The 15,335-nt window shown below is 43.4% G+C and overlaps 1 protein-coding gene across 1 annotated transcript; it reads right to left on the bottom strand.

Annotated features, from left to right (window-relative positions):
- Window positions 1-2,811, bottom strand: LOC134215839 (augmin complex subunit dgt5). The gene is made up of 4 exons (XM_062694945.1): window positions 2,582-2,811; window positions 2,382-2,520; window positions 2,154-2,298; window positions 1-1,646 (listed from the first exon to the last, which is right to left on the bottom strand). Exons 1-4 carry the CDS (start codon window positions 2,674-2,676, stop codon window positions 124-126), a joined length of 1,902 nt encoding a protein of 633 aa, XP_062550929.1. The 5' UTR covers window positions 2,677-2,811; the 3' UTR covers window positions 1-123.
- Window positions 2,812-15,335: the final 12,524 nt, after the last annotated feature.

Raw genomic sequence — 15,335 nt, forward strand, 5'->3', positions numbered from 1 at the left:
TGGATGAAAAAAAGTTATATTTTCAGTGTTGCGTTTGGTCAAGATGATCGAGTAAATAGTTGATGTCTACCGCGTGGAAAGAAGCGTTCATCATACCAACCATGACAATTCCTCTCCCCTTAATCATTGTCCGGCCATGGGCCCGTGGATCATCCGGTAGTACATTAAATACTCACTTTCATACTCGCGATAGTTTCGCCCATTAAACAGCTTCTTCGAAGGCACATACTTTCGCAGTGGATTCGCCAAGACAAAGTTATAGTAAACCCGGCCCTTCTCGACCACTTGCTGTGTGTTGCTTGCGATCGCTTCAATCTCGTCCAAATGCTGGCAAATTTTTTCGTGGTTGGCTTTCCACAGCTGATGGTAAAGTGCATTGTCCACCACGGCTGTGTTCAATTCGGGTTTGATGTCCTGCACAAAAGTGCGGATGAATTCATCGAACTTGATCACGGAGCGCATTTGCTGTAGACAGTTTTCAGCGGATGAGAAGCAATTTGGTAGGAAAGATAACAATGCTTTGAAATCATGTTTCGTTGATAGGCAGAAGTGAGTGTCGAGCGAAAAGAGGGTGGTTTTACTGGATCGATAGAACTTGTGGAATGGAATCTCTGCAAATGACGTTAACTCGCTTATATAGGATGGAAGGCTTGCTGGAGCATATAAAGGGATGTTGGTCAATGCACTATTTTCAAACCTTGTTAGATTGATCGTCTGATCCGGCATATTCAAGGATTGGTTTGTGGTTTTCTGCCGCATGTTGTGAACGGTGTAACGACTATAACGCTTGAAATATGATATTTTTTCCTTGATCTGATTTAGTTGTTGAATTTCCTCCTGAATTTGTTCAGAATATGTGTCAATTTCTCCATAAATGTCTCTCAATTGAGCCAACAGTTGTTCATGGTTCTCTAACTTCGATGTTTGTATTTTGATCTCTTGTTTTTTTCGCTCAATTTCTTTGCTTATGAAGTCCAATTGACCTTGGTTGTAATCTTTAGATGTAGATTGGAACATGTAATCCTCAAGAATTTCCTCAGCTTCGTCGTCCATCATGTTCAAAAGGTTCATCTTAGTTTCCAACATTTGAGCAAATGGAGTATACCTGGCAAGATAATCATCTTTCAATACTTGAATTGATCTTTTCATGGCAACCACATCAATGAACAAATTCACGTGAGAACCACACAACTTGGCCATATTAATCTGCAATACATCTTGAGCCGACAAAGCATTCTCCTTTTCGTGCTCATTTTGCTGGGAATCAGCATCCGATATTTCCAAAAGTTGCTTCTCTTTCATCTCCATAACGACGCACCACAAAAGGTAGTTTGGAATACCTTTCAGTACTGCTCTAATGTTGGACCAAAGTTTTTGTTGTGCCTGCTGGCTACCTTCCTGTTTGAGCTCGGAGAATTTTGAGTAGAACTCTTCTAAATATGTCAAACAAGTTCGAATAGCCTCCACAGCATCGGATTTTGTTTTTGCGGAATCAGATGCTTTCACAGGCATCGAACGCTCGATAACCTGTTTGATTTCAATTTCCTTCTCGGATGCCTTCAGAAAAGAGTTATCCACAGCTTTGTAGAATGCAGTTTTATCAACTGATTCGTTCAATTTTGTAACCATCTGAAGTTTTTGAATATCTGAAAGAGGAAAGTAATTAAAAGCTACCTTAGATACATCTTTAGACACAGCTTAGAAATATCTTTATTTCAATTTGAATCTAACTACCCAAGCATTAGAAAATATTTCAACAATACCTTATTCTGTCATTGATTCCCTACACTGAATAGTTTGCAAAATGATCATATTCACCTTCTGATAAATTATGATTCAAAATTCATATTATTTTTATTGTAAGTGTGGTTTATTCTGTCGTATTGGATTCGAACACAAAAAAGTAACATTGACATAAAAGAAAAAAGAACAACAGATTGGATATCCACAGCATCTTTGCTCCTAGCTGAATGGTTTTATAGCTTATAGCCTGGGACCTATTCAGGTTACGAACTTAATGACATGATAAAAAGTGTCTTGTTGTAAAAGTCTACACATTTTTTTAAATTTTATATGATATCACGTCAAATATCTCGTAAATGACCGTAATCTAAACAGATTATTATAAACCAAACAAATTATACCTAACTTACTTTTTTCCTTTATCTTATCCGTTACCGTTTCCAATGTTGTTCTGTTCCTAAGAATTCTAGCCCTTGTTTCAGAGCATTTTTCCTTTAATTGTTCCACTTTTTCGTAGCGTTGTAACTCCTTCGGCATCTGGACCATTTTTGATTTCTAAGTAAAATATAATGCATGTTTGTAGGCACATGAATTTTTCATCTGATTTCTAAGCTGATATACGCCAAGTATTTACTCACCGCAACCACACCACCTAGGGCTTGATATTGCTTCAGTTTAGCCGCCAGGACGTTGTCTCGCATAGTCGCTATTTCTTGCCTTGGGCGAATTCCGGACACTATCTGTTGAAATAGTATACTTTGCTTGCCGCGAATGCATCTATGATGAACGGATATTAAATCATGCCATGACAGTTGATAAAAACCCGATCTGGACTTACTTTTTCAACGAATCATCCGAAGGTATTTTCTCCAACGGGCACCCCATTTTGGTAGCCCAAAGTTTGAAGCGAACTATTTCTTCCGACAACGACATTTTCGAATAAATCAATCAATGTAGGTACTAAGGCAAGAAACAGTTTTATCAACTCATTAGATGCACTATACGATCAATAAGTTCAAAAGGTTCAAAACAACTAACCGAAATGTTTTATCAATCATGGCTGCATGACAGTTTGTTGAATTGCAAGTTGTTTTGCTCAGTATGCAGATGTCACTGTTGATTATCTGGGACACTATTGGTGTGTGACTAACAGGTCGAAAAAGCAAAATACAGAATACTTTATTAATGCCCAAAACAAATCAACACCAGAGAGCACTATGGTACAGCGCTTAGCTTTCTACAGTGCCATCTACTTGTCAAAAGTCGTACAATAATAGCTCAAAAGCTCCGAACACTCTAAGCCGCTTTTATTGAAATTTGTATCAAATCTACACTCTTTCATCTACACGGAAACCTTAAACCACTCAAAAGTGGACTATTTTAACTTGAAGCCCAATCACGAAATTGTACGACTTAACTGCTTTTGTAAACAAAGATTCAAACACAGAAAAACAGACGTAGCAATAGAGAAATTACCATCGACCATGACTTCAACCACAGAGAACAGACATGGATGCTCGAACATTCCAGTTCGAGACAGCAGCACGTACGGACGTGTTTTTTGCTCAGAGCATTAGTGATTAATCATAGATTTAATCATGATTAATGAATAATGAGCTATTTAGGGTCTGTCTCAATTGGATAATTAAACTGAAATTAAACCACAGAGAACAGACATGGAGGCTCGAACAAAATTTCTTGCAAAACATGTGTAAACAAACACACCGAACCTCAACGCCATCGACGTCGAAATTGCAACTCACAATCTCATTTTGACAAAACGATGGCGCTAGTATGCTCTTGCATGCATAACGACACTAGCGCCAAGTGGCATTTTTTGATGACGCTAGCGCTGATTATGCACGGGATACCGGCGACATTCCAAAGTAATTTCAAAATGAACAGTAAAAAGTTATCACAACATGGCGAGTGGAGCTTCAACGTCTGTTCTCTGTGATTAAACTTAGAAGTGACATTTCCATAATTATCAAATAACCCTGCTCGCATAGCAAAATTACTTTTGACAGATATCGAATCATTTTCCATCGATGTCCTATTGGAATTGCTGGGTAGCACCAGCCATTCTTATAACGGGGTGATTTTTAAATTTTCGAACTGTCACTTTTAAGTTTAATCACAGAGAACAGACGTTCATCTTCATTCGCGTACTTGTGTAAAGTTTTTACTGGTCATTTTGAAGTATGTCGTTATGCCCCCGTTGCGCGGTGCTAGTGTGCTGATAAATATGGTTAAAATTTGCCGTGTTTTACTTTTTAGCGCTAGTGTTCATTCCGAATTGCTCCTAGGCTCGCTCCTAGGTGGCAGCACTACATTGTTTATGCAGTGTATGCCAACGCCATCACTTAGTGAGATTGAGTTTTTATGTCGGGCAGCCTGCGTTGGCGGCGCTGAGGTGCGATTTAAATCTTTACACACGTTTTTACCGAAAATTTGTTCGAGCATCCATGTCTGTTCTCTGTGGTTTAATTCTCCAAATGAGACAGACCCTTAATCATTATTCATTAATCATAATCAATAAGTGGGATAATACTGATTTTGACCATGCATCGGTACTGAAGCACAGAGAACAGACGTTTATCTTCATTCGCGTGCTTGTGTAAAGTTTGTACTGGTCATTTTAAAGTATGTCGTTATGCCCCCGTTGCGCGGTGCTAGTGTGCTGATAAATATGGTTAAAATTTGCCGTGTTTTACTTTTTAGCGCTAGTGTTCATTCCGACTTGCTCCCTGGCTCGCTCCTAGGTGGCAGCACTACATTGTTTATGAAGTGTATGCTAACGCCATCACTTAGTGGAATTGAGTTTTTATGTCGGGCAGCCTGCGTTGGCGGCGCTGTGGTGCGATTTAAATCTTTACACACGTTTTTAACGAAATTTTGTTCGAGCATCCATGTCTGTTCTCTGTGACTGAAGTTCAAACATATTTTTGCTTCTTCTTATGAGTTCCGAATTCGTTTTTGTATAGAGATCCGATTTCATTGCGTTTGGCATTTCCGAATCTCACCTTTATACAGAGCTCTAATCAGTCAGAGGATTCAGCAGGTCCACCAAATTCGTATCCGCTTCTTTCCTAATTAATCAGCGCTCTGGAGCTTGGAGATTCATGTCGTCGGCTTCGAAAACCAGCCTAAGGTTGAGTTACGTTTTTACAATTTACTCCATTGACTCCATCCAAAAGGCGCAAAAAATGGGTAATCTAAAAGCAAATTACAGTCGTTCCATACTCTTCCGACCATCACTCATAAGTATTAACAAGAATAGTAAGAACTAGAGCACAGTGTGGTAGATCTTGCTCCGTAATGCAACACGAAAAGTGTCTACCCAGCATTGCAGGCTCCGTTAACCGCCTGGCCAATGAATCACCTGCTTTGAGCATGCTTACAGCGGCACAATAGGAGTTAATTTTTTGAAATCAGTATGAAAGGCATCTAAGGTTTGATTTCTTAAAATTAAGCACCTTAATCGAAAAAATATTTGGTAGGCGTAGTAGCGGACACCTTCCTACACTACTGCACAGAGAACAGACGTTGAAGCTGCACTCGCCATGTTGTGATAATATTTTACTGATCATTTTGAAATTACTTTGGAATGTCGCCGTTATCCCGTGCATAATCAGCGCTAGTGTCATCAAAAAATGCCACTGTGCGCTAGTGTCGTTATGCATGCAAGAGCATACCAGCGCCATCGTGTTGTCAAAATGAGATTGTGAGTTGCAATGTCGACGTCGATGGCGTGAGGTTCGGTGTGTTTATTTACACATGTTTTGCAAGAAATTTTGTTCGAGCCTCCATATCTGTTCTCTGTGACTACTGGTACCAAATATTTTTTCGTGCAAAGTTCCTACTTTTGAGAAATCCCGCCTTAGATGTCTTTCGCCATACAAATTTCTGGCGGATAACTCCTGCTGGCTATTTTACGCATATACTATAGCGCCTGGATGTGGTAGCGGCGAGTAGAAAATCAGCCACTGCCAATAATTCATTGTTTCACCCCCAGGCCATTCATCCCCTCAGCACGGGTCGCCTGACACCTTGGGATTGAAATAGGATTTCGGATTGGTACGGAAAAACGGAAATAAAAGAATACTGTTTGAAGAGACAAGATTAAACACGTTTATATTGTTCGGTATGATTTTACATTTGTTGAAAAACGAGGGAAAGGTTGACAGCTACCACAGTGACGCCTATCCGGTAGGGGCACACCACAGTAGCGGCGATTGCATAAGATACAACCGGGTTGCCAGATGTTGTTCTTTAACACCCTGCTCAATCGCTGCAACTCGTTAGACCAATAGCAGCTCGATGTCTCTGAAAGGCTGCCAACGGTAGACCCTTGGTCATCATATCGGCTGGCTGATCCGACGAAGGCAAAAACTGAAGTCGAACTTTTCCTTGCTTCACCAGATCCCGTAAGAAATGGAATTTCACATCCACATGTTTAAGTCGCCCAAAATCCTTTGAGTTCTCGATAATGCGCATCGCTGACTGATTGTCCTCGTAAAACGTCGTCGCTTCCTTAGGTTTACACCAAAGATCCTCCAATACGCGAACTAACCACATCTCGTGACAAGCTGCTGTGCACAATGCAGTCAGCTCTGCTTCGGTTGATGATAGAGATACAGTTTGCTGTTTTCGAGTTATCCAACTAACCGTTGATCCAAACACTTTGAATATACAGCCACTGACAGAACGCCTATCAAACTGATCGTTGGCCCAGTCTGCGTCAGAATATACTTCCACTGCTGGCACATTGTCCATTCTCCGATACACTAAGCCCATTTTTACGGTGCCTTTGATGTATCGTAAAATCCTCTTGAGATGCACCCAGTGTACTTCATTGGGACAACTCTGAAACTGACTTAAGAAGTTCACAGCTGCTGCCAAATCTGGTCTCGTTGTCATCACCGCATAGGTCAAACAACCTACTAACTCCCGATATGGCTTGTTGATTCTGTTCTCCTCTACTCCTCTTGGAAGTTTCAAACGGTTCTCCAAAGGGGTCGAGACTGGTTTACAGTCCCACATTTCGAATCTTCGCAAAACATCCTCATGATATTGCTGCTGACTGATGCGCATCTCACCACTTTCAATGTCGTAATCAATTCGCATTCCAAGAAAGCTTCTAGCGTCGCCCATATCCGCCATTTCAAATTCTCGCGAAAGAAGAGTTTTCACCATTTTCACTGCTTTCAGCGACCCTGCTATGAGAATATCGTCAACATATAAAACTATGACCAATTTCTCCGATCCGACCTTTCGAGTGTACAAGCATTGGTCGTTTTCACTTCTTACAAACTTCAATCGTTCTTCGATGAAACAGTGGAACCTCTGATTCCACGCACGTGAAGCCTGCTTCAACCCATAGATGGACTTCTCTAAACGACACACTAAATCTTCTCCTTCCACGAATCCCTCTGGTTGCACCATATAGATCTCCTCCGTTAACGTTCCGTTCAAGAAAGCCGTTTTTACGTCCATCTGATGGACGACTAATTTCTCCTGGTTCGCCACCGCTAACACAGTGCGCAGAGTATCCAGTTTCGCCACTGGAGAATATGTTTCGCTGTAGTCAATTCCATACTTCTGGCTGAATCCACGAGCGACCAATCTTGCCTTGTACCGGTCTTGAGCTCCATCCATGCCACGCTTGATTTTAAAAACCCACTTGTTGGTTATCGGCTTACGATTCTTCGGTAGTCTCGTCAACTTCCACGTGCCATTCTTCTTCAAGGAATCCATTTCCTCCAGAATGGCAGCACGCCATAGACTCAATCACTTCGCCTTCTTGCTTCAGTTATCGAATCTGGTAGATTCTCAACATAACTTGTTGCATTCAGTGCATATGCTGCATAATCCATATCGTAGTCCGCGTACCGTAATGGCACACTCCGATTTCGCTGAGGACGACTTGTTCCATTATCGTTCTGAGCTGCTTCTCCGTTTGATCTGTTTCCCGAGCTGTTTCCAAGATCTTCCTCCACCGGTCCTTCACCAGAATCCGGACCATCCTCTTCGCGGAAACTGTCAAACTCATCATTCGACTCATCATCGGATACGGGGATTTCTTCTTCATCATCACTATTGGCAGAATTCTTCGAAACAGAGAAAATATCACTCGGCACCAAGCTGTTGGGGTTCAGCTTTGACTCTTTCCCTTCAAGAAAATCTACGTCTCGAGCATGAATGATTTTACTTATCTTTGGATTCCATATGCGATAACCATTGTTAGCATAACCCAAGAGAATCCCCTTCCATGCCTTAGCATCCAATTTTGTTCGTTGTTCTTTTGGAACATGAACATACACGTTGCAGCCAAACGTTCGAAGTTTGCTTACATCCGGCTTGCAGCCTTCCCACAGCTCATAAGGAGTCACATTTGATATGATTGCCGATGATGGACTACGATTAAGCAAATATGCAGCCGTTTGGATTGCCTGACCCCAGAAACGCTTATCCACCTTGGAATCCTCAAGCATGGATCTAGCCTTCTCCACCAGAGTGCGGTTCAGCCGCTCACTAACCCCATTCTGCTCAGGTGTGTGAGGAACCGTCCACTCTATTTGAATCCCCTTAGATTTGCAAAATCGATCAAAGTGCTTACTTTTGTACTCACCGCCATTATCACAGCGCAGTCGATGAATCTTACGCCCAAACTTTGCCGATACCAATGCCTCATACATCTGAAAGCACTCGAACACCTCGTCCTTGGATGTGATCAAATACACTACGGCAAAATGACTCCAGTCATCGGTGAACGTAACGAAGTACTTCATTCCCGAAACTCCAACTGGTGTAACCGGACCGCAAACATCCGAATGAATCAGTTCAAGCACACGCGATGAACGTTTTCCTTCACGCACTGCGAAAGGCTTTCGAGTTTGCTTGCCTACGACGCACGGCTCGCATACTATCATCACAGAGAACAGACATGGAGGCTCGAACAAAATTTCTTGCAAAACATGTGTAAACAAACTTACCGAACCGCAACGCCATCGACGTCGACATTGCAACTCACAATCTCATTTTGACAACACGATGGCGCTGGTATACTCTTGCATGCATAACGACACTAGCGCACAGTGGCATTTTTTTATGACGCTAGCGCTGATTATGCAGGGGATAACGGCGACACTCCAAAGTTATTTGAAAATGAACAGTAAAAAGTTATCACAACATGGCGAGTGCAGCTTCAACGTCTGTTCTCTGTGCTATCATGTCCTTGCATTTAATTGCACTGTCCGATTTTATTCCGATAACCATTTCATCGCGAATAAGTTTCTCAAGGCTTCTTGCATTTAAATGTCCGAACCGACGATGCAATAATTCCAAACTTTTTGGAATCCGCCCGCACGATAGCAACGATTTACGCACACTTTCTTCGCCAACGAAAAGTTCAAACCGTACAAGCGTCCCACACGCGAGCCAGTGGCGACTACTTCCGAACCACGCAAAATTTGCACTTTCCCATTCTCGTAAATCACCTTCATTCCCGCATCGTCTACTCTCATCACCGAAAACAAATTGCACCTTAATTCCGGCACGTACAAAACGTCCTTTACTGTGCACTCAATTTGTTTTCTGTCAACTTCGGAGAGAACGCGAACCGTTCCGGAATGTTTTGCCACAATGCACTGTTCATTTTTAGCAATGGCTATCTCGATTGGCTGATCCAATACTTTCAGATCATCAAACAGCGACCTGTCATTCACTATATGATCCGAACAGCCAGAGTCAATGAACCATTTCACTTTTCGCGATCCGCACTGTACATCAGATCCCCTGCTGAAGCCAACAAAACACACGCCACCTTGATCGGCAAGATTCGCCTTCGATTTATTGCCTTCCTTTTTCTTCACAGGGCACTCCGAAAGTTTATGTCCCTCCTGCTTACACCCGAAACATTTCATCTTCTTCGTTTTCATTGGCTTCTTTGAGCCCGAAAAAGCAGCTTCACCACTCGCAGCTGAGGAACACAAATCGACACCTTTTCGTTTGGTTTCTTCGTCAAGCAACCGACATTTTACGAACTCGAGCGACAAGTTTTCTTCCGGCATTGTTTCAATCGCGGTAACCACGGTGGCATACGAATTGCCAAGTGTGAGAAGAAGATGACAAATCACGTCGATCTCCTCTAGCACTGCTTCCGTCGCACGATACTCACGCACTAACTTGTCGAACCGAAGAAAATGTTGCTGTAGCGTACCACCCTCAAACCGCATTGTGAGCATCTGGCGCTTAAGATGCATGCGGCTCGCGATACTGCGGCGCTCAAACACACGACGCAGTGCATCCCAAATGTCTTTTGGATCGGGTTTGTCCTGAATATACTCCAGCTGCGAATCATGTATACGCGACACTAGCAACGATTTACACTTCCTGTCCATTTTCTTTCTCTTCTCTCTGGCCACATCTTTCGTCTTCCTCACAGCATCGCTGTCACCAGCCTCGTACTGCAAAGGCGGTACATCAGCAGCAAAAGTATGCACACACTCAACAAGCTCATGCTCTTCCAGGAGTACCAGCATGCGGAACTTCCATGCTGAAAAATTTGTGCCGTCGAAAAGCGGCAGAAAAACACGATCGGCTTTTTCAACTTCCATCACGAAACCACTTCACTAAAATGTTCCACTCGCGCAACGCGTTTACTGGACCAAAACCTGAAATAGGATTTCGGATTGGTACGGAAAACGGAAATAAAAGAATACTGTTTGAAGAGACAAGATTAAACACGTTTATATTGTTCGGTATGATTTTACATTTGTTGAAAAACGAGGGAAAGGTTGACAGCTACCACAGTGACGCCTATCCGGTAGGGGCACACCACAGTAGCGGCGATTGCATAAGATACAACCGGGTTGCCAGATGTTGTTCTTTAACAGGGATTCGGGGTTAGGGACGTCATATTGTCAGCTTCAGTGTTGTACCGAGCCTGGCGATATGACCGGATTTACACCGTTACGCACTACTTCAGAGTACATATCCATATCCCAGCGAAACGGGAAGTTCATTAATCTTTAATCATAATCATTTAATTTTCATACCTTTCAATAACCCAATTTGGTAAAAATGTTACTTGATAATTGATCAATATTGTACTTCCAGTTGAAAACCGAAGTGAGCTCTCGCGACAATCGAGTTTTCTCCCGTTTCCTTTTGTCGCAACTACGTCGCGACTAGTGCGCATCATGGCGCACGGCGGTGGCATAGATGCGCACTAGTCGCGATGCAGTTGCGACATCAGGAAATAAGGAAAAACTCAATCGTCGCGAGAGCTCACTTCGGTTTTCAACTGGAAGCCCAATATGCAATCCATTCAATTTGATTATTCATAATCATTAATCATTAATCATACCGATCTTTAATCATTAATCATACACATATTGTGTCAGCATTTAATCACGATCGGTAATCGTTAATCATACTCCAAACGTTTTATTCATTAATCATAATCGTTAATCATTGTCAAAAATTAATTTAATCGTTAATCATAATCATTAATCATTGTGAAAAATGATTAAATCATTAATCATATTCTTTAATCATAGAGTTGAATGATTTAATCGTAACAAATTTAATCATTCATTCTAAGCTTTATTCATTAACGCTCTGTTTGCAATCGCATTTTTTCCAAGTGTTTTTTCTCGTTCGTTTGCTGTTTACGTTTTCGCTTCGTCGCGTTGGCGTTATTTTCTCCCGGACCCGTCATGGGAGACTAGGTGGCCGATTCGGTCGCTGGAAAAGTGCCTAAGCGCACTGCTCTTGGAGGCGCGGGTAACTCCTCCAAGCAGCAGCGTGTTGACGCCGGCAATCCGCCGAAAAAGAGGAAGAAGCAGCAATCGCAGGTGCAACCGGAGCAGAAGGAGAAGTGCCCGCCCGTGTTTGTGAAGGGCGATCCGCCGGATTTACGCCCAAAAATTCGCCAGCTGATCGCTAAGGGGCTGAAATCACAGAGAACAGACGTTGAAGCTGCACTCGCTATGTTGTGATAACTTTTTACTGTTCATTTTGAAATAACTTTGGTATGTCGGACTGGACTGGAAGCTGGTTGGCGTTATAATCAACGAGGTGAACTTTCCAGCCATCCCGGCTCCCCGTCGTGTGATTCACATACTCCCACCGCTACAGCTGCACAAGCGACTGGCAGCAGCAGCTGCATCGGTCCAAGCTCTAGCATCGTCGGCACCATCCACCAGCGAATGGCCCCCGCTCCCTCCTCCTGGATTCCGTCGGCAGTCGGAGAACGCAGCCGTCCCACCGGAAGAATCTGCCCCGCTGTACACTCCGGAGCAACTGATGCCGATCTTGGCGCAGCTCGCCACAAGTAATGCGCGGCTGCAAAACCCGCTTCGACCAGATCTTCACTCTTGGCATGTTCATCATTGAAAATGGCTGCTAGGGTGGGCCTGGTCAACTGGAACGCTTGCTCGCTAAAGAGCAAAATAATTGAGCTGAAGGATTTCCTTGAGGAGAAGGAAATAGACGTGGCGTTCATCATCGAAACGCACCTAAAACCGGAGGTGAACGTCAACATCCCGGACTTCCGCATCGTGCGACTCGGTCGGCCCACCAGGGGAGGCGGTGTGGCCATCGCTCTTCGCTACAACATCAACTGTCGTCTGATTCCAAGCTTCCAGCTCAGTGTCATCGAGGCGATCGGTGTCGAAATCACCACTTCGGTCGGCACAATCGCGCTCATCGTGGCATACTGTCCAACGCAAGCCAAAGCCGGCGATGGATCATCGGCTGCCCTTCGGAGAGACATCGTCAAGTTTACGCGGAGGCAAGGTCAGTTTATCATTGCCGGCGACCTCAATGCCAAACATCAAGCCTGGGGCAACAGTCGCGGCAATCGAAACGGCACCATCTGGAGCAACGACATGGAGGAAGGCCACTACTTGAGCCCACTCTTGAGCCCGGATTCCCCCACTCGGCTGAGTCGGTCCGGTATCCACGCAACCCTCGACCTATACATCACGAACATGAATGGCCATGTCTCGCAGCCGGTCGTCTACCAGGAGCTCAGTTCGGATCACATGTACCGACGGCTCGGCAGGTAAGCAACTCCTCAAACATCGATACACTCACCAAAGATTTGATTCGATTGCGGAATGTCACTCGCAGGCAGTTTCAGCGTACTGGACTGTCTGAGCTTAAACACGCTGCAATCGAATCACAAAAATTATCAAAGCCAGAATGGTGGACCTCAAAAATAACGACTTCTCGAATAACATCCGCACTCTCGCAGATTATGTTAAGCCGTTCTGGAAAATGACCAAAATACTAAAATCCAAGCCTCGGCCCATCGGCCCATCCCACTAGACAATAATGGCTCTAAGGACCGCTTGATAACTCCTGCAGAGAAGGTCGCTGAAATAGGTCGTCACTTCGTCAGCTCACACAATCTTGGGCAGAACTTCGCCAGTCCACACGAAGCAGCCGTCAACGAGCATGCTAACATTGATTTGATTCCCAACGACTCGGAGGAGTTGGAGATCTCAGCTGGCGAATTGTATAATGGTATAATGTATAATGGTATAATGGTGGTCATGTATAATGGAAGCTTATCAGGCTAACATTATTCAATCTATGTAAAGCTTCTGCACTTAGTTAAACCGCAGGATATCTGTCTGATCCAACCGAATCAAGTGCCTCTCACCAGACACACCAACCCACTCGAAGGTTGGATTTATTACTTCCGTAGAATCAATAGCTCGTTCCAATAAGGCCGCCATTTTGAAAACATTCAAATTGCACATAAAAATCGCCATTTGTAAACAATACGCTTTCAATGCAACAATTTTTCTAGATTTCCAAATATTAGTTTCTCTTTCGTTAGTAATGCACATTTAAAATAAATTATATAAACCAGATTTTACTGCGCTACTGACGTATTGTCACTTTATTCAAATTTAAGTCAAAAGGAAAAAAATTTCATTATTTTTCTGGCATTTCCACATCTGATTAATCAAATAGCACCCTTTTTTATTAATATTGGAAAAGCGATAATAATAATCTTACTTGGCCGCGGGAGCGTTTTTCGAATCCTTGACTGAGCCATTGTCGGCGGAAGCCATCTTTACTTTTTCTTTTCACTGCCACTCACGACCGTTCGTCACAACTTTCTTCTATAAACTGACTCATGTCGGTTCCACGCCAAGCGGCGCGACACAATTTTTTGAATGTATCTTTTGCTCCGTTATTCGAATGTCATTTTCGAACTTCCGCTTTATATAATTTCCGTTCAAAGATTTCAAGCTTATAATGAACAGTGTTGGCAGTAATAATAACTTCATTCAATATCGAATCAATTAACCGCTGTTCATTATATCTGTGCAGTGTTTTAATACTATTTATTGCCTAAACAAATAATTCTAAAATTATACGTTACGTTATCTTAATGATATCTACAACGACCTATATCAAATCGTCGAAGAACACGAAGGCCCCAGGCTTCGACAGTATCCTGAATCTCGAGCTCAAACACATGAGTGCTCCGTTCTTTGAGCACCTCTCGCTGATCTTTAATCAGTGTCTCTGGCCTAGCTACTTCCCATCGTCCTGGAAGTCAGCAAAAGTCATCCCCATCCGGAAGCCTGGGAAAGATCCTTCCTCCCCCAAAAGTTATCGACCCATCAGCCTTCTCTCAGGGTTATCCAAGCTTTCGAAAAAGCTATTCATCACCGGTTACTTGAGTCTGCCGAAAATCTCAACATCTTGCTCGAGGAACAGTTTAGTTTCCGACGCGGTCGGTCAACTGTACACCAACTGACTCGAGTTACCAACGTCCTCAGACGGAACAAGTTTGTCTCGAAAACATCCGCCATGACCTTACTCGATGTCGAGAAGGCATTTGACAATGTATGGCATGATGGCCTGTTGTACAAACTACAACGCTACATCTTCCCAGCTACCTGGTGAAAATCATCAACAATTCGGCAAGGACATTCCGGGTCTCAATCAGCGGAGCGAGTTCCAATGCGCACAACATCGTCGCAGGCGTCCCCCAGGGCAGTATCCTCGGGCCCCTGCTTTTCAATCTGTTCACCTCCGACATGTCAGAACCTCCAGAAGGCGGCATTCTGTCTCTGTTCGCAGATGACACCTCCATCGTCTACAACGGTAGAGTGATCAGAGCGCTAGTGGCAAAACTCCAACGAGTCCTGGATGCCCTGACAGAGTGCCTATGCCCCCGTTGCGCGGTGCTAGTGTGCTGATAAATGTGGTTCAAATTTGCCGTGTTTTACTTTTTAGCGCTAGTGTTCATTCCGAATTGCTCCTAGGCTCGCTCCTAGGAGGCAGCACTACATTGTTTATGTAGTGTATGCCAACGCCATCACTTAGTGAGATTGAGTTTTTATGTCGGGCAGCCTGCGTTGGCGGCGCTGAGGTGTGATTTAAATCTTTACACACGTTTTTACCGAAATTTTGTTCGAGCATCCATGTCTGTTCTCTGTGGCATAACGACATATGTACTTCAAAAACTCAATCGTCGCGAGAGCTCACTTCGGTTTTCAACTGGAAGTACAATACAAACTCTACACAAGCACCAAATATAATATATTAACAATATAGCT

The sequence above is a fragment of the Armigeres subalbatus genome, chromosome 2 (assembly GCF_024139115.2).
Source record: "Armigeres subalbatus isolate Guangzhou_Male chromosome 2, GZ_Asu_2, whole genome shotgun sequence".
Taxonomy (NCBI): domain Eukaryota; kingdom Metazoa; phylum Arthropoda; class Insecta; order Diptera; family Culicidae; genus Armigeres; species Armigeres subalbatus.